Consider the following 19,954-nt stretch of genomic DNA (forward strand, 5'->3'; position numbering starts at 1 on the left):
GAAACAAAATTGTTCGGTTAAAGAGATTTTAATATTGATTTACTAACAATTTATTCAAATAAAATGTATAATTATCCTAGTTAATACCTATATTTCGATGAAATAGAGTTTTTTCGGAGGTGAGTTTGTAAATAATTTACAGCCAAAGTATTACGTTTTATTAAAATGTTTATGGTTTAAGGTATTTTAAATATTGTGCTTTATATCTCATATTTTTTAACCCTTCGTTATTATATTGGAACTAGGTAAATCGGGAGTCACGGAATAACAAATTGGGGTTTATCCTCGCCTTAAACCTAGAGGTATTAAACATAACTCAAACCTATTGTCGTTGCCCTCGCAGCCGCCGTAGACGAACCGGCTGCACCTGTCGTTGTCCGCGTCGTAGAACCACCGCTCGTGCTCCTCGCTGCACGGACCCGCTGACATCGGCAGTTGGCAGATATCTGATACGCGTAAGTTAGGTATTTTATGTGAAACTATGACATGAGTGAGCTAGAACAGGGACTTCTCGAGTTGTGCATTCCGAACGACGCTCTGAGGCGGAAGTCTCGATCCAGAGTCATGACCTAGTTTAATTGCCAATTCGTTGCTGCTTCGTCAGCCTTTAGTTTCAGTTAACAAATAATATTTTTCAAGCGCATTGACAATGAGTGAGATCAAACTCTATTATAGAAGACTATAAGGCATTGCCAAAATCTTGCCATTAAAATCTTGCCATAATCATACACATTCCGAATTTGGCTCGAGTTAAGTTAAGTTGTGAACACTACATAGATGTCGTTTTAAAGACGTAACATTACCCGTGATAGCATTGCAGTAGTGTTGGCAGTACTCGAGGGTAGGGAAGTTGTTCTGGTTGCCGCCGCAGCCGCCGTAGTCGAACTGGTAGCAGGTGCCGAGCCGCTCGTCGTACGCCCATCGTTTCTCGAACATTGTGCACGGACCGGGATCCGCATCCATGTAGCAGTATTCTGTAAAATAGATTACTTAGGTATATTTAAATCAACTAGAAAGTTATAAAGAATTGGTTGTAATTTGGCTGTTATTTTTAAATCTTCTGACATAATTATTGCTTATTTATCTCCATTTCTGTTTAGCTTTAGTCATCAAAACAGTTAACGTGCTTACTGCTTAGCAATTATATTAATATAGTAGACAATAGTTAATGTGTATTTTTTTATTTTAGAAATGTTCATTTTAACTGATACTTGGGCTAGGGCCGGTATAAATAGTCAGTACCTACTCAAGATGCATCTCGGTCTCAAGAAACGGTTCAGGCTCTGTGATTGGTTGGCTGTCAAAATTTGGACCAATCACAGAGCCGAACCGCGTCTTGAGACCGGGTCGCATCTTGCGTACTGACTATGTATACGGGCCTAAGTGCTTTTATTTGTGCGTAACATGAATTTCATAAGCATAACTCACAATCAAAGATTTTGAATCGTGCAAATTGTGAATTCCAAGGCCCGTATTTTTGGTCAGTACTTAAGATGCGACCCGGTCTCAAGACGCGGTTCGGCTCTGTGATTAGTCCAAATTTTGACAGCCAACCAATCACAGAGCCTGAACCGTGTCTTGAGACCGAGATGCATCTTGAGTAGGTACTTGACCAAAAATACGGGCCTAAGTAATAACTTATGACTGAACATTCTATGTATATTATATTCTATGTCTCTTAAGTACTTAAGTTTTAGAAACATACCTGTAGTGTATTGGTTTTGTGGCGGGATGGGCCGCACGGTGGTGGTAGTAACTTGCTGCTCCATACATCTGTTCTCGCACTCGCTCATAGACTGGAAGTTGTTTTCGTTGCCTTCGCACCCACCGTAGTAGAACTGACGGCACCTTTATAATCACGTTATACGTATTTGAATACAGAAATAAGTATTGATTCCCCGACATCGAAGAAGTTCATATATAGGATTCAAATATCAGAGATTTGATTCATGGACACTGGACAGATGGTAGACCTATATAATTTGGTCGGGTTTGGCCAACCTTGGCTTAAAAAACCGACGTATAATATAGGTAGTTATTAGTTAACCCGACCAAATAATGTGATTATTGATATACTTACGTTTTCTTGGTGGTATCGTAGAACCATCTTAGAGTGTACTCAGCGCAGTTGCCAGTCAAAGCCGGTAGGGTGCATACGTCTTGTACTGCGAAAACAATAACTTCCTTAAAACGTGGACCTTGAAATACTTTTATTTTATTTTAACAGTCAGTAATTAAAGTAGGTTATACGTACTTAGTTAAATAATTTACAGCTTCAAAACTAAATACAACAGCATGCAAAATTATTGAACCACATTTATAATTTACAACGATTGTTGTCAGTAGGTACATTTCTTGCAATCCACGAGCGCGCGTAGCCTTTGCTTGTAGTTGTAATAATTGTAAATAGACATTTTCGTTAGTGTGCGTACCTGACGGAGCAGTCAGTAGCGAGCGACCCATGCACGCGTGTATAGATATGGTCAGTCACACTGCCGCGCGCTCGTAGATTGCAAGAACTAAGTATATAATGCATTCATAATAAGCAGGCACGAAATAGAAACACTCACCGAAATAGCTCGGACAAGAGTCAGTGCACTCTTGTTCCGACATAAAGCGATTGTCATTTCCACCACAGCCGGTGTAGTAGAACGGCACACATTGGTTCTCGGTCCGGTTGAACGACCAAGTCGGGATCTTTTCCGTGCAGTTGCCCGCGTCCTGTGGTAGCTTGCATGCGTCTAACCACACATTCAAGTTAGTTACACACACCAAAGAAAATTAGTAACACCAAATTACAGCAAGACAAACCATGTCCCAAAGAAATAAATTTTGTAAGTGATATCCATGCTACAAAACTACAAAGACGAGATCAATCTTCAATCAGAGTTAGCTACAAAGAGTCAGAGCAAAGAAATAGTCATGCAGATAGTGTAAGGAACTAACAGGGAAGTTATTCATTGGTGGCGGACAAACCCAGCCGGCAGATAACTAAGATTGAATTGTCATAATCCGACCAAAGGGCCAGGCCACTGCGTTACGGCGTCGTATTTTTAATTGCTTTGAAAAGCAATGTATTTTTTTGCGATGCGACGTCGCAACGCAATGTTGTGGCCTGGCCCAAACGCCTATGAATCTATTTATGTACTACCAAATAACTATACCAATACATAAATTCACTCACCCTCCGGAACACCAGGCGGGTTGCAGCGTAGCAAGCAGGCCGCTTCGGTACTGAATCTATTGTTGTTGCCGTCGCAGCCTCCCCACACGAACTCTCTGCAACTCTTGCTCTCGGCGTCGTAGCCCCAGCGCAGGTAGTTGCCCGCGCAAGGTCCGCGTTCAATTGGCAGATTGCATTGATCTAAGAATAAAAGCCCATGAATACAACAAGTAAAAGGGATCTTAGCAGATTGTGGAAAAAATGTTTTTCGCTCTTTTATTTTGGCTAGATTTATGTAAAAATATAACAAGGCAAAATAGAATGATTCCAATTTTGTAAAACAATGACTACTAAATAACTGAATAAGTCATACTCCCGAAATATATACTTTCTTAGTAAATAATTTCTAGTCTTTATTAAGCCCGGTGGCTTACCTTCAGTCTTCTCGGGCTCGCACTGCTTCTGGCAGAGGTCCCGCGAGTCGAACTTGTTGTTGTTGCCGAGGCAGCCGCCGTACACGAACTGCGAGCACTGCTCGCGCTCCGCGTCGTAGTACCAGTGGACGTTGTACCCGGTACACGCGCCCTTCACCATGGGCAGGTTGCATGCGTCTGTGCAACGGAGGATTATTATTTTAAAATTTAAAAAAAACTTAATCCTTATAAGGTAGCTTTAAGACAAATGCAAATAAGCGATTTGAGCCGTAGAAGCTCTCAATAAAAGAATTTGTTGATTTAATCGTCAAATTCTAAATTCTTGTCACGGCCATGACGGGCTTCTTCGAAGAATGAGTGAAACGCCAGCCAAGCATAGTTATTTCAAGTTAATAATTTTAATAATATGCACCTTTACCTGTAGGTTTAAGGAAAATACCTGGTGACAAAACCAAACAAAACCTCAGTTCATAGAAGTGACTAACCTTTAGGATGCGGGTGCACGCAAATATCTTCGCACTCCTCCTGACTGCTAAATCTGTTATCGTTGCCCTCACAGCCGCTGTACCAGAACCGAGAGCAACCACCATAGTTCCGATCGTAGTACCAGTACACGGTGTAGTTGCGACAAGATCCCTTATCGTAGGCCAGGGCGCAAGCAGCTGCAAGTAATATATTACAGACATTCAAATTAATCGAACTAATTCATAAAGCAATAATTTATCTTTTTGTGAAACAAATCACATTAGTAATATATTAATTTTTGTTTCAATACATCCGTACGTTGCACCAGTTCAGAAAAAATAATGTTCGCACACATCCTGTATTTTATGTTATGAAATTTAGAAATTGCGTCAATTACCTTGTCTATTTTGAAGTTTGTCGGTACAGTTGAGGAACTTCTTGCCCTGCGCCTCGGTGACGCCGTCGGGACAGCAGCCGTACTTGCTGTTGGAGCAGTCGCAGCCGAGCTTGTCGGGGCCCTGGGCGGCCGTGACTCCGTCCCCGCAGCACCCGAACTTGGAGGTCTCGCACCGACAGCCCTGCTGGTCGGGGCCCGTGGCGCGAGTCTCCCCGTCCGCGCAGCACCCGAACTGATACGTGTTGCAGCCGCAACCTTCCATATTTGGACCCGTAGCTTCTGTGTGCCTGGAAACGAGAGGTTTTTAGCTTTCACATTTAAACACCAGATACTATCACAATTTCACACATTAAAAGACTGAGAGAAGAGATGTCATGAATCTGGAATGAAAGCGTCTTACCTATCCGGACAGCATCCGAACTGCGTGTACTGGCAGCCGCAGCCCTCGTTGTTGGGTCCTCGGGCGATAGTGACTTTGTCGGGGCAGCAACCATAGTGAGCATATTGGCAACCACAACCTGAAGTAAAACAAAGCATTTACCAGAATATCAGATATCTTATAAATTTTTATTTAATTAAACCGCGTTAGTGCAGTCTACATAAAACAAATAGGCATATTTATTATAAATAACAGTACCTTCAAGATTTGGTCCTTCAGCAGGTTTGTAATTGTCGGGGCAGCAACCGTACGCCGTCAGGAGACAGCAACCCTGGTAATCCGGTCCGTGGGCTGGCGTCTCGCCGTCGGAGCAGCAGCCGTAAGCTGACGTGTTGCAGGACATCACGCATCCTTCCATTTCAGGACCAGCAGCTACAAACACAGTTTACAAACTTAGAAGTCGTCACAATTTATATTATATTATTTTATGTTTTCAAATTATTGTTAAAGACTGAGAAAGGGCGATTAAAAATTTTTCGTATAGTTTTATAGCTGACAAGTTGGTAAGATGATTGTGTGACGTAATTACCAGTTGAAACACCGTCCGGACAGCAACCGTATTGGCTAATACTGCATGGACATCCTTCACCGTTTGGTCCAGATGCGTCAGTCTCATTGTCGTAACAACAGCCGTAGGGAGACTTAGCACAGTCTTTTTCAGACTCTGTAGCCGATGGAGTTTTGACTGTTGTCTTCGTAGTTTCTGTTAAAAATGTGAAAATATTTAATAATACATAAATAATAGGCATAATATAATGAACATGTTGATTTGTAAAAAAATGCTTTGAAAAAACATGACGAAATAAATAAATACAAGCTGTTAACATAATTCTTACCGTATCCTGGGCAACCTTTGCCGTGCACGTCTTGGGCTGGAGTTTCTTCATCGCTGCAACAACCAAATCTAAAACAAATATATTATGTTGTTTTTATGTTTGTGTCTTTATAGGCATATATTATTCAATGAATTGGGAGTGGTCTGACATTTGTTTGCATGATAAGAGTAAAAATTTTAAGATCTTACTTGGACGACATACACGCGGGTGGAGGTGGAGGACATCCCTCCTGGTCGTTGCCCTCTGCCGCAGTGACGTTGTCGGAGGTACAGCAACCGAACAGCGTCTCGTTACATGGTGTGATGGGACAGCCCTTGTCGCGAGGTCCGTTAGCGGGAGAAACGCTGTCAGGACAGCAACCAAACTTAGATTCCTTGCACGTTTTCGGATTTGGACAACCTTAAAATAAAAAATAAAATATGTAATTGTTGACTCGTATATTCAGGCATTTTTTTCATTCAATTCTCATGCTGATAGACACGTTGTATTTGGCAGGTTTGATAACATTTTCCCTTGCCTTGTCTTCACATTAAGTCGCGAGTAGTGCAGCTGGTTTTTAACCCCCGACAAAAAAGAGGGGTGTTATAGTATAGAAGTAGCGCGGCTGCCGCACTACTCGCGACTTAATGTGAAGGCAGCCTTAGGCCCAATTTCACCAGCGTCTGTTATTGTTAACAGCTTGTTAAAATGCATAAAGTTAATATACCTAGCGGAATAGAGCAACAATCTCGAGCTGTCAAACGAAACCGAAATTGGTTTTCACCTGTGTGAAAAATATTATGTGTACGTATACGTACTTACACAAACATGATTGAACATGAATTCTATGAGATTAAATTGTCAACGTGCGGCACGTGCCGACTGGACGTCAAAAAAGAGTGCTGCTGTCATGTATCACACGTCTCTTTTTACCACGCAGTGTTACTGATAGTGACATCTCGCTTGCTCAGGCCTTTGTTTCTCTATTCCGCTAGGTATAATAATTTTATGTTAAAATGTCATGTCTTCTCTTTCATTCATATGAAACAGGAAAGAGGTAACGTGATACTAATTCGAGCATTAACTTTAACAGTCGTTGATGAAATTGGGCCTTAGAATTGATTATTATTTTAACATCTTCTTCATATCATTCAGCTTGTTAAAAAAATATTGTTAAATTATACGAACCTGCATCAAATGGTCCAGCTGCAGGCGTTCGCATATCAGGGCAGCAACCGAATTTGCTCTTGATACACTTCGCTTTCTTTCTTGGTTTGCAACGCTTCGGTGTAATGAATGTAGTTTCCCAATCCCATGGTGCTGTAAGTTTTAAACGAACGTTAAAATAAATACATTTTATAAAAAGTAAAAAGAACTATTTATATGTATAAAATGTATTTGCAAGAAGAATTATTCGATTTAAATATAAAATAAAGAAAAAACTTACTTGTGTCTTCAGAAGTTGCTTCGGTTTCTTCCGTAGTCGTGCTGCCCTCGCTAATGTTTTCAGTTGTTGATGCTATAAAATCAGATAAAGAAGCTGTAATAAAACTCAACTTATACACTATACAGTTAACACCGCGAAGTTTAAGTAAGTTAAGGAAACCAAACATAATATATATATTTTACAAAGTGATATTTATGAATAATAAGAGAAAATAAGTAGATACAAAATATCTACTTACATTCAGTGGTGCTTCCGGATTCAGAGGTTTCTGATGTAATACCTGATTCCTCTGTTGTCTCACTAGTAGTTTCAGTAGTTTCTGTCTCTTCTGTTGAAGCTCCACTAATTTCAGTTGTTTCAGATGTTACTTCCGTAGATTCTGTTGTTCCGCTACTCGACTCAACGGTAGACTCTGTTATTTCTGTTGTTATATCACTTGATTCTGTTTCAGTGACTTCAGTAGATGCGCCACTTGATTCCGTACCAGTTGATTCCTCAGTTACATCACTAGAAGTTGTAGCGTCCGATGACTCTGTTGTTGAAATGCTTGAATCTGTGGAAATTGATGATATTTCTGTCGTTGTTTCACTAGACTCTGATTCAGTGACTGTGGTTTCAGTCTCATTTGTTGTTTCAGTAGTAACCTCTTGAGTTGTTTCCGTTGGCTCTGTACTTGAATCTGTTGTGGATTCACTAGAATCTGTAGTCTCGGTAGTAATTTCTTCGGTTGTTTCCGTTGGCTGTGTACTTGAATCTGTTGTGGATTCACTGGAATCTGTAGTCTCGGTAGTAATTTCTTCGGTTGTTTCCGTTGACTCTGTACTTGAATCTGTTGTGGATTCACTAGAATCTGTAGTCTCGGTAGTAATTTCTTCGGTTGTTCCGGAAGGTTCTGTGCTTGAATCTGATGTTGTGGTTTCACTTGATTCCGTTGTCTCGGTACTTACATCTTGTGTAGATCCAGACAGTTCTGTACTGGAATCTGAGGTCGTGGATCCACTTGATTCCACTGCTATTTCAGTAGAAGCAGCTTCGGTTGACTCAGTTTTTTCTGTGTCTGAATCTGTAGTAGATTCACTAGATTTTGACGTCTGTGTTGTAAGATCAGTAGCATTAGTCGGTTCCGTGCTAGAATCTGTTAAAGTAGATTCACTTGATTCTGATGTTTCGGTAACTAGCGTACTCAAATCTTCACCAGATCCTTCGGTCGTTTCACCTAACGTTATTTCTAGAAGTAAAACAGAACAAAATACTGAATTATTTGATTGGCAAAAAATAATAATAATTAAAGATAAGTAAGCTTGTTTATCGCAGCTTTAAAAAGACAATTGACATGAGAGAACAGTTAATGAAAAAGTAATAATATATAGTCACCTGTTTCAGAAGTTCCTGATCCGGTTTCAGTTGTCAACGTAAAATCGAGAGTTTCTGAAGTACCAGACCCTTCTGTAAATATAATATAAATAAGCTAAGATCCTCCAGCTAAACTTTTGTGCTACAACAAGACTTTTATAAGTATTCTTAATTATTTACATTATAAAAATAACTTACCTATTGTAGACGGACTGTCACTGAACATTATATCTTCGAACTGTAAATAAATATAATTTGTTTTAGAAAAAAAATATTTCTATAGAAATATACTTAATCAGTAGCTATACTCCTTACTAAAGCATTTCCAGTTTTTTATTATTTGTGGAATATCTACAACTGTGGATTTTCACATAATATATTTAAAATCGTTTATGTTGGTGAAATGCCCAACTTAATTTTAGCTGTAACAAGCTATTTACCGCTGTTGTTCCTTTATCGATTACTTCTGCTCCAACTTCTTCATAGTCCTCATCTTCTCCCTCGATACAATCATCGTAATCTTCTTCGTCCATGACAGTTGTCGATTTTGAATCAACAGGTAGCATTTCGTCTGCAATGTTAAAAAATATTTAAGAAAATTTACGGTCGAGGATTATTTTAGGGACAGATATTATATAATATTAAATTCCGTTACGATAATTTATTACGTTAACAGTAATTCGACAACGTTTTGCCGCTCCAAATATTTCGAAACCTTTTAATTGTATTCTGATCATTGGAAAAGTAGTAAATAGTATAGAATAGAGGTTCCATGGCTTACCCAGGTCACAAGGTCCAATGTTGCAAGGTTGTGATTTGAAGAGAATATTATCCGCCTCGCAGTTCATGGACTCCTTGCCACCGCTCATACAAACCACGTGCCGGAACTGTTCTCCGCCGCCACATTTCTTTGTACACTGTTCAAATAGAAATTGGAAGATACAGCTAAATTAATATAATATATTTCCTTTTAATTCACTAGGTTTCATTGCTGCTTATGGACTGGTGATAGCTGGTTGCAGTCTGCAGATAAATATTAAACAAACTAAGAGGATTCTTACCTCAGACCATGGCCCTGCGAACCACTTAGCCGGGCATTTCTCTTTCGGCTGCTCACACTCCACGGTGTCGTTGTATTTCAGGAGTTTATCGCAGCGGTCATCGCTAACTTTCAGCACTGACGTTCCATCGAAAAGACCGCAAAATACTTTTCTTGTTTTAACTCCTTTTCCACAGTCGCTGGAACACTGCAAGTACGCATTAGAATTTTAATTGGTAAATTTTTAACAGTTTATCGACCTTTGCCTCTGAAAGTACGTATACAGTGTGTAACAAAAATAAGTAATAATACTTTAGGGTGTGTACGTGTTAATTGTAGAGAGTTCACTGTGAAAGTAGCAGCGCTGAAAGACGATTTTTTTTCACTTTTGTATGGGCAAGGGCCCGAGCGTCACGAGTTTCCCCATACAAAAGTGAAAAAAAACTCGTCTTTCAGCGCTGCTACTTTCACAGTGAACTCTCTACAAGGAACACGTACACACCCTAAAGTATTATCACTTATTTTTGTTACACACTGTATATATCGTAAATATGTGATATTTTTTTCCTGGAAAATGTTCCAGGCAGACAAACCAATTTCTGTGCAACGAAGTTGCGGGCAACATCTAGTTATGACAGTGAAATGACTTACGGGGCTCCATTGAGTGGCGTACCACTGTACTTCGCATGCCGGGAGTTTGGTCTTGTCGCAGTCCTCCTGCAGGACCGGCTCGGGGTGGTAGGCGCACAGGCTCGAGTTCACCAGCTCGTTCGCCTTCGTCACGCACCACGCCGACCGAGTGCGGACCGTGGATAAACATGTGTCACACTGAAATACAATTATATGAGTCTTACTAAGGTAGAACTAAGCCAATTAAACGGGTACGTATAAAATAATGTCGTTACTGACTTTATATTGTCGTAACTCGTATTATTATGCCTTGGCACACGACAAAGACTTCACAATCATAAGACTCATACTCGACGAAACTCAATAGGAACTCATACTCTGAGTGAACTCTGCGGCCTGCTCACGTATGAATATTAGTTTGGTTAATATGAGTCTTGTGGTTGAAACAAAAGAAAATCAGATTAGCGTTGACGTATATTTTGTAGAGTTCGCAAAATTTATATAAGAGAATTAAAAAAAAGAATAGTATATACTTAGCTGGCATTTGGCACACTGTGACTATGTGTGTAGTAAAGTATGTAAGTTTCTTTGGAAACACTTACCCCAGTCCAGTCACTGACGACCCAGTCGAGTCCCTCACAGGGATGCAGGGTGCAGGGCTGCTCCGTGGCGGGCTTCTCGTCGCCGCACTCGCTGTCGTCGTGCACCGTCACTCGGCCGTTGATCTTCTGGTGACAAACCACCTGCCGCCGCTGCTTGCCTTCCCCGCAGAGCTTGTCGCACTGTTGAAGTTAAAGTTTAGATTAAGATAGAGTCTGGCTAGCGAAAGATGAGACTGAAAAAGGGCGGCAAATTAAAAAAATCGACGTATTCAATCCTTTCTATAGCCGGAATTATAGTTTTGATCTACGAACCACGAATAATAAAAACTAAGGAACCTTATTATTCGTAGTTAGTAGATCAAAATTATGATTCCGGCTATAGAAAGGGTTGCTATACATCGTTTTTTTTTAATTTGCCGCCTTTTTTCAGTCTCATCTTTCGCTAGCCAGGGGCGTAGCGAGGTACGGGCAGTTTCATACCTAAACAACAGAATATACAGGCTGTTACAAAAATAAGTGATAATACTTTAGGGTGTGTACGAGTTCCTTGTAGAGAGTTCACTGTGAAAGTAGGAGCGCTGAAAGACGAAAATTTTTTTTCACTTTTGTATGGGCAAGGGCCCGAGCGTCACGAGTTTCCCCATACAAAAGTCAAAAAACATTTTCTTCTTTCAGCGCTGCTACTTTCACAGTGAACTCTCTATAAGGAACACGTGCACACCCTAAAGTATTATCACTTATTTTTGTTACACACTGTATATTAGTAGTACCAACCTAAACGTAGAGCGGAGAGTTCGCTCGCTCATATTTTGTTTTTAATTATTACCTCACCTTCAATACTATTGTGAGATACTCATATTATGGTAAAAATCACAAATTCGAAGTCTAGGATTTTCTTAATCCCCCCCGGTATCTGAAGACTGGATGTAATAGAAATTGAAACGCGCGTATGGACTTGCGCGTAAAACGCCTCATCTGGACAGGCACTAAAGGTGGGATTTCACCAAACACACATAAAACTTAGTTTTATAAAACTTAGTTCCCATTGAACGCGTTCATACTGCGACGTAAATCTCGTTTTGTTTCGATTGGATTTCACAAACTTCTTTTGATCGCGATTATTAAATCTAAGTTTACGTGACGTCACGCGATTATTTTACATGTTTTCATAATTTTAAAGCCTTTTCAGTTTTCACGTTAATTTAACTACAAAATAGCAAGAAACAATACATAAACTAACAAACGCATGTGTCAAAACTGTCATCTTGACATTTCTTTTGTCTGTGTTTTTCGTTCCGCCATGATAGGGCTTAAACGGGTTTTATAACGTTAAACTTCGGACTTTGGGCGTTCAGAAGATAAAACTCGGATTTGCTGTGAACGCGATCAGTTTATGCTGGTGAAATGCATTTCGATGTTATAATCGCGTTTATACGTTCTGAACCGGTTCAGAGTGCTTTGAACGCGTTCCATTTCTTTGGTGAAATCGGTCAGCTAATCTTGACATAATTCGACAAAATTTAGCAGGTCCCCATCTGCCTAAATAATAATTGATTATTATTATTTACACATTCTTTGGTACTGAATTGTCCCGTAAGACGCCTTGCAATATTTAATAGCAGCCAGCCATGAGTATATTTAAAATGAGATTTAGGAAGTATCACGAACCGGTTTCCAGGGTCCAGTAAACCAAGTCGGGCACGTCTCGTTCTGATTGCACTGCTGATACAGTTCCGGTTTCGGCCCGTGCACGTCAAAGCAGTCCTTGTCAGCTACCCTCGTCGGAAATCTAAATGTTTCTCTGAAAACATTACACGTTCGTCTCAATGTGTTAACTCCAACATGTTTTAAGACCATTATTCACTCTGTAAAAAAAGTCCCTTTAAATAAAATAGAATAAAAAAGACCATATCGTGGCAGTCAGTCAAAAATGTATTCAGGTCTTCTTTATTTTTAAAAACTTTGAAGTTAGAGAAGAGAAACTGAATTATCAGAGAAATTGATTAATAGGCAGGTTTACCTGCGTCGGTCACTGAGGTCAGGCAAGATGAAATATTGAATTGTTATAACCCGACTAAAGTACGTACGTTCGTGCGTTCCACCATCTGCATATGAATCAACTTCTCTGATAGCACGTGATTGGCCAGAAAATAATATTCACCCGTTGGTAATGATCATCTGGCAGTAGACCTCTCGGGATCTGGTGCCCCCCTCTCCGCAGGGCTTGGAGCAGGGCCCCCAGGGCTCCTGCACCCACTGGGGCCCGCAGGCCTGCGTGTTGCAGCTCTGGTTGGTGGCGGGCTTGAAGTTGCTGTCGCAGAGCTCGTCCTCTACCGGCTCGAGGTCATCCCTCGTCCGGCACGATACCTGCCGCGTTTGGTATCCTATAAATATTTTTGCGTTTGTAGACAATTTAACATTTACTCTCCTAAACATACAAAAACAAGTCCCAATAAGAATTAGTATGAACTTTTCTTTGTGCCAAGATGCAAACGACAAAAAAAGTGGTTAATTAAAATAAGTAAAAAAGGGAATTTCAATTTTAAAAAATCCGACTTTTAATATACCCAGTGACACTTTCACAGTAAACACAAATCCAACTACACCTCTCAAGCATAGCCAAGGCCCTCCAGGTGCAACCTGCAGAGCGTGCCAAGCAGTTATACAAATATACATACTCTGGAATAACATAACTCTGGCGCAGTCGGGTAAAATAAACCAAATACACACCTCCTCCACAGGGTTCGCTGCACTCGGAGAACTCCTCATGTACCCACTGGTACTGCTGGTTCGGCGGAGGCGCCAGCGCGGACGGCACGCTGTACTCGTACTCAACACCCACGTTCTCACTTTGTAACAGGAGCTACAAACGTACAAACATATTGTTTTAGTTTCGTTAGTATACTCCAAGGATTATTGAATAGTATTATCATTGTTTTAACATTTGTCTTTCCGAATATCGAAAATTCTTTCAAGACTTCAAGAAAAGATTTCTAATATTCATTTTCAATGTACGTAAGATCACTACGCGACGCGGGCGACGCTGGGTGACCACCCAGGGTGCCGGATAAAAAGGGGCGCTAAAGACAAACAAAACGGGCGCCAATTTTTTCAGCACTACCAGCACCCTGGGTGCCGAAGAAATCTCGCCCAGGGCGCTGGTTGCTACTGTTGCTGTGCCCAGTGCTAAAACCGGCACTGGGGATAGCCACATTGTATTAAAGAAATTGATTTATGTTGAAATGAACAAATAGAAGTACTTACAGACAAGTAAAGGGATTCGTTAGTAGGTCCAAGGCATCTTAACTTGTCCGGTGCCGCGAAGCCCAGCTGACTGCGCTCGTAGTGCCACAGGCAGCCGGCGATCGTCAACGTCCGCGGGAAGTCGATGTGGTAGTCTCCGTTTAGGTAGTAGTGGTTGTTCTCCCTTCCTCTGAGTGCTGCCATAAGGATAATTTTGTGTTGCTCAATAAATTTATCATTATAGACTTTGAATCAGGAGCAGAGACTGAATCTTGGTTGGGTTATGTCAAATATGTATATTATTATGTTAGCTGCACGCAGCACGGATTATAATAATTATTTCAGTTCGAATCTAAAGTTAGAGTAAGATTATGTTTACTGCTTACCTAAATAGTTATCGGAGTTTCTAACTTCGCCTATGACGATGTTGGTAGCGCCCTCAGGTATCAACAAGATGTCGGTGTATCCTGCAAATATAAACGATATGCTTATAAAAAAAATACTTTAAATGCAATAAATAGAAATGTGTAGATTTTGGACAAAATATACTAAAGTAGGTAGGAAAGTCTTGCCGAATCACTTAAGCAAACATGTCCAGCATCATCCAAGATGTTATGTATTGCAAATATACTTTGATCCATTGCCGCAATGTAAATTCACTGTCGAAATCCCTACCTTTCTTGAGGTCCTGTCTGTCAATGACGCCGCTGGTGGTGTGACAATTGGTGCCATTGCCGCGACACTGTCGGCACTTGTCCTCCCGCGCGTTAGAGCCCAGCATCATGTCACACCCCACTGGCTGAAAACCAAATAAGGATACAGACAAAGTTTTCATGGGCCAAATAGCCCACTACACATTCCTACCTGTCCAACTCCATTGTATTTACAGAGGTAAGCGACCGCAGACATCTTTTGATATGACAATCCAAATTTCTAAGGTCATGTTTTCATTGCTTTCATTGACTAAGCACAAAATATACTTTCGACTGCTGATACAAACTAGCCTAAACCACATTAACTAATAATTAAACACGAAGTTACTAAAGACCAAATGGAAGTAAAAACAAAGTTGTTTGAAACTTTATCTTTCGAATGCAACAAGGATATGACGATAACCAATCCTAAATTTTATTTATCCCAACTTATACCGCAAAGAGAAGTAACATTATGTATAACACGCAAAGGTTACGGAAGCACCTCGTCGTAAAAGTACCAAGTTAACTTTGTGTTGTATCGCATCCATAAAGTTAATATACCTAGCGGAATAGAACAACAATCTCGAGCTGTCAAACGTAACCAAAATTGGTTTTCATGTGCGTGAAAAATATGTGTACGTATACACTTACACAAGCATGATTGAACATGATTTCTATGAGATTAAATTGTCAACGTGCGGCACGTGCCGACTGGACGTCAAAAAAGAATGCTGCTGTCATGTATCACAAGTCTCTTTTTACCAAGCAGTGTTACTGATAGTGACATCTCTCTTGCTCAGGCCTTTGTTTCTCTATTCCGCTTATTAACTTTATGATCGCATCGTACCTGACAGGTTCCGTCAACGCAGACGTCGAAGGTCTCGTCGTTGCAGCGCGTGCCGTCCGTCACCTTATCCTTCTGTCGATAGTAGAACCTCTCCCCCACCGGCATACAGTTCAACTCGCACGGGTTCATCGCTTTCGTGTACGGCACCCAACTGAAATTACATCCTCATATATTTTAGTCAGGGAGCCCCAGAACAATTTTTTTTTATTCTAATCGCGCGGTCTCTACATCAATGATTTCACGAATTTTTTTAACAGCATATGCTGCAGAACTAAGCTTATCTGACAGTTTTACAACATGTGGACCCCATTGTAGCTTACAATCCAGTGTTATGCCAAGAAATACGGTGGTGTCCACTAAATTACTTCACAATCCAGCATCTCGCTACCGATCTTTTCAAAGGGGACGACGGTATGCATAATATTATGCGATCGCTGAAATTAAGCTAGTGGGCCTCGGCCTGACCGAGTATTCAACTCCGCTCGGTCGGAAGATATTCCCACATTAAACATATAGAAAAAGACATAAGTATAGAACTCTTTAAAAATGCACTCTAAATAAAAACTTACTTGTATCTGTTATTTCTGAATAACTTATCGTTGAATGCCGCGCATTGCTCGGCCCTGAAGTCCCCGGAACCCTCGGGGCAGTCTTGTGTTTGACACGAGAAGTATTTTGTATCGCCACCTGTGCACTGCGGCCGCCCGTCAGGGCTGCGAAAAAATACAATATCAATTGAAACATTAAAAAAGACGCGTAGGTAAGTACAATAAACACGTAGTGGATGTTTAAATAACTTATAACCACAATCTCAGTACTTAGCATTCAGAAGTTATTATCCCTTCGTTATTTCAAAAGAGAAACAATATACATGTATTCGTATATTTCTGAAGGCTAATGATGTAGCGTTAATTATACATTTTTGTCACCTTTTGATTTTACCTTATTTCCAAGCATATCCTCTTCTGGCTGGCCACACCTCCCCCACAGGTCCTGGAGCAGGGCGACACGGCGCCCCACTCCCCCCACGCCCCGCCGCCCTCGCCCCCCGGGAGGACGTACGACGCTGACAGGAACAGTCCGGCGCCCTGTCGTCTGTGTCTACTGCGGTGACCATTTACCTGAAATACGGTAAACTATTAGGTTTTGTTCCATACAAAATACGTTGCATCCCTCACGAAATTTCAAACATACTCTATCGGCACCCAGCCTATGCACTACGTATGTACCGAATAAAATACCGATAAACAAAATTGAATAAGCACTAACTATTGTTATTATAGCAGTAAACGACTTGGCATACGGTCGTTAAAATGCATATCACCGCGGGAACCATCCGGTGTCTCGGATAAAATGTTTTGACGATAAACAACCTCGCATGGAAATGCATCGATAATGTTGCACTTGGAGTGTGTCGGGAGTCGGGAGTGTTTGCGCATACGAGGGACGACTAAAGACCAGCTTGTTTGCCCAGTCGAGTGCCTGCTCCGATTATAAAAGACATTTCTTGCCGTGGGAGGAGGCCTAGTTTATATTAACGTCGTCGATTAATATATTGTGATATCGAGCTAATGAGGTGTGATTGTTCGAAAGCACGGAATCATAACATATCACACAATTCATTGTCGATGACAGGTTCTAACCGGTCTATTGTTCCAAAAATGATGTTCGCAGATGACCTGCGTCGACCGCAAAAAGCTAATGCTCCCATCAAAGTGGCGCCTGAACTCATTAGACTCTTCTCTAGTTTTTTATCAGTATTAACCAGGGCTGTCATAAATTCTAATAATAGATGATAAGTAACAACAATTCTTAATTATCACAGACAAAGTTATCTTAAGATTTTCTATTGTAGGGATATATATACTCTACATTTTTCTGTTCATCCAAGAACATTTAACACCGATTCTTTTTTCAATTTGTCTTACAAATATCTATAATCTATTCTTAAAATATAATGATCATCGCACAGCCCTGATGCATTAATGTAATTTAGATATGGCCGCAGCTGACCTCATGCTGCGATCTTACTCTGAACTTCACATGCATTTGATGTTATGTCGAAATGGAAAGTACGTTTCTCAGATTATCCGGAGGCTTTTTATAATGGATAAGTAATATTGATTAAGTATGTTTATTTAATATTAACATAGATATTTCACAATATATGTTGGGTTTAGTTATTTTCATATTAGGTAAGTAATATCCCACCAAAAACATTTTCATGTAAAAATGTTGCCAAGATGAGAACATAATATTATAGTTCGTCGTGTCAAAAAGTAGTGAGATCTCATGTAGAGCCAAGTTTCTAACCTTACATTCTCAACCCTAAATCTAAAAACCTTAATTTTACCCTAAAGCACGGCAAAATATTTGATAATAATATTATAATGTGTCAGCCGCACAAGGAGAATCTATAAACTCTACACATTAGTCAAAATCGGTGGCCTGGCAATTTATCATTACTGTGTATTTTAGTTTAGTTTAGTATTAAGTTCAAAGCCCTGGCGAATAACAAAATGGCCAAGCCACCGATTTTGACTAATGTGTACCTAGAGTTTTTAGATTCTTCTCGTGCGGCTGACACATTATAATATTATTATCAAATATTTTGCCGTGCTTTAGGGTAAAATTAAAGTTTTTAGATTTAGGGTTGAGTATGTAAGGTTAGAAACTTGGCTCTACATGAGATCTCACTACTTTTTGACACGACGAACTATAATATTATGTTCTCATCTTGGCAACATTTTTACATGAAAATGTTTTTGGTGGGATTTCATTTCTTTTTGTAAGCTGGTTTACGTTGTTTTTTCTTTTGGTTCATTTTTTAGGGTTCCGTACCCATAGGGTATAAACGGGGCCCTATTACTGAGACTTCGATGTCTGTCCGTCTGTCTGTCTCCAGGCTGTAACTTAAGAACGGTAATAGCTAGAGAGTTGAAATTTTCACAGATTATGTATATCTGTTGCCGGTGTAACAAAAAATACTAAAAACAAAATGAAATTTATATTTAATCCCATACAACAAACGTGATTTTTTTGGCCTTTTTTGCTCTATATAAATAATGGCAACAGGTAGGTTCTTGATTTTTTCTCAAAGTCCTTAGTTATATGTCTACTTTAATATTTAATAATAATATTAAAATAAAATAAAAAATTAAGTGGGGCTCCCATACAAAAAACACAATTTTTTGCCTAATTTTGCTCTATAATGGTACGGATATAGGTTCAGTTGGGTTTGATAATTTTTATGTTGTTTCAGTACTAATATTATGTTACATACCAAATTTCAGCTTTCTAAGACTTCAGGAAGTACCCTAACAGTTTTGATGATCGGTGAGTCAGTGACCAAATTGTGGATTTTTGGACACCTATAAAATCTAAAGTATAATAGCTACGATATTCAAAATTTGCGCATTCAACAACTATACCCATGTCATTATATCTTAAAAACTATCTGACATTATTCAAACCAAAGTTACGAGGGTTCAAAAATACGACGAAACGTTTCGAGAAAAGGTAGGTAGTGCCCTTGCGCGCTTCGCTTGGCTCATCTTGGCGGGGGCACTCCCGTGCCTCCAGATTATTTAATAACTCCCACACCGGTTTCGGTGACGGTGGGACGGAAGACCGACACGACCGGCGAGAGATCGGGCGCAGGACCGACTTTTTACATGCCCATCCTACGCATGGATCATCTTACTTGTCAGACAATCAGGTGATCAGCCTGTAATGTCCTAACCAAACTTGGAAATAACATGTTGTAACATATGAAGTTGTATGTACTTATACGAACTAACTAGCTAGTAGCTAGTGCGTAACGGAGTAAAATGTAGAGTTCCTAAAAGAACCAGCAGACCTTTTTCAAGTAGTAAAATTATTTTATGTTTTTGATTATATTATATTTACGTCATATTCTACATCTATACTACACACCTAGAAGTCGCCTATTACTCGACAGTCGACACATTATGAATCGACCCATTTTCACTGAATCATCAATCATTATCATGTAAAACCATAAAAAAATACTGCATCTTAACCGGCTATACAAATAAACGAAAGTAAATTTAAAATTACGCATGTTTGACTGTCTGATATCGTCCGATTGAGCGATGCGTTTGACGAGCGGCCTGCGGAGTGATGGTCACGCGATTGCCAAAGTCAAGGTTCCGCGGTCAACGATCTTCTCAAAATAACGATATTCATGGACAGCCGGCTCCGCTTAATTGTATCAGAATGATCATTTTATAAAACAAACGTCTTTACAAAATATGAGCCTTAATTTGTTTGATCGTTTTGTCATTAGTTCAATGAGGGGTAATTTCATAAATAAAAAATGCTATCAGTACGATCGCTCCTTGCAAGCTTTCTCTGTTAAACGC

The 19,954-nt window shown here is 40.0% G+C and overlaps 1 protein-coding gene across 4 annotated transcripts in view; it reads right to left on the reverse strand.

Annotated features, from left to right (window-relative positions):
* LOC121726671 (papilin-like) overlaps positions 1-19,954 on the reverse strand; it is an 89,591-nt gene that overhangs the window by 15,066 nt on the left and 54,571 nt on the right. For 2 of the 4 annotated variants that reach the window (XM_042114132.1, XM_042114129.1), the window contains exons 3-35: positions 16,512-16,690; positions 16,139-16,282; positions 15,570-15,720; positions 14,703-14,826; positions 14,414-14,494; positions 14,049-14,224; positions 13,515-13,647; positions 12,946-13,168; positions 12,453-12,585; positions 10,785-10,964; positions 10,204-10,380; positions 9,575-9,760; positions 9,295-9,430; positions 8,954-9,084; positions 8,715-8,751; positions 8,535-8,612; positions 7,399-8,388; positions 7,161-7,232; positions 6,902-7,033; positions 5,923-6,133; positions 5,735-5,802; positions 5,428-5,601; positions 5,097-5,270; positions 4,860-4,977; positions 4,460-4,746; positions 4,083-4,259; positions 3,598-3,774; positions 3,185-3,364; positions 2,571-2,741; positions 2,081-2,165; positions 1,706-1,848; positions 804-974; positions 323-446 (exon numbers count right to left, since the gene is read on the reverse strand). In XM_042114132.1, coding sequence (XP_041970066.1) covers positions 323-446; positions 804-974; positions 1,706-1,848; positions 2,081-2,165; positions 2,571-2,741; positions 3,185-3,364; positions 3,598-3,774; positions 4,083-4,259; positions 4,460-4,746; positions 4,860-4,977; positions 5,097-5,270; positions 5,428-5,601; positions 5,735-5,802; positions 5,923-6,133; positions 6,902-7,033; positions 7,161-7,232; positions 7,399-8,388; positions 8,535-8,612; positions 8,715-8,751; positions 8,954-9,084; positions 9,295-9,430; positions 9,575-9,760; positions 10,204-10,380; positions 10,785-10,964; positions 12,453-12,585; positions 12,946-13,168; positions 13,515-13,647; positions 14,049-14,224; positions 14,414-14,494; positions 14,703-14,826; positions 15,570-15,720; positions 16,139-16,282; positions 16,512-16,690 — 5,723 coding nt within the window. Of the gene's footprint in view, positions 1-322; positions 447-803; positions 975-1,705; positions 1,849-2,080; positions 2,166-2,570; positions 2,742-3,184; positions 3,365-3,597; positions 3,775-4,082; positions 4,260-4,459; positions 4,747-4,859; positions 4,978-5,096; positions 5,271-5,427; positions 5,602-5,734; positions 5,803-5,922; positions 6,134-6,901; positions 7,034-7,160; positions 7,233-7,398; positions 8,389-8,534; positions 8,613-8,711; positions 8,752-8,953; positions 9,085-9,294; positions 9,431-9,574; positions 9,761-10,203; positions 10,381-10,784; positions 10,965-12,452; positions 12,586-12,945; positions 13,169-13,514; positions 13,648-14,048; positions 14,225-14,413; positions 14,495-14,702; positions 14,827-15,569; positions 15,721-16,138; positions 16,283-16,511; positions 16,691-19,954 lie in introns of all 4 variants that reach the window. The other 2 variants (XM_042114130.1, XM_042114131.1) reach the window with 2 other exon arrangements.

This window comes from Aricia agestis, chromosome 4 (assembly GCF_905147365.1).
Source record: "Aricia agestis chromosome 4, ilAriAges1.1, whole genome shotgun sequence".
NCBI classification, from domain to species: domain Eukaryota; kingdom Metazoa; phylum Arthropoda; class Insecta; order Lepidoptera; family Lycaenidae; genus Aricia; species Aricia agestis.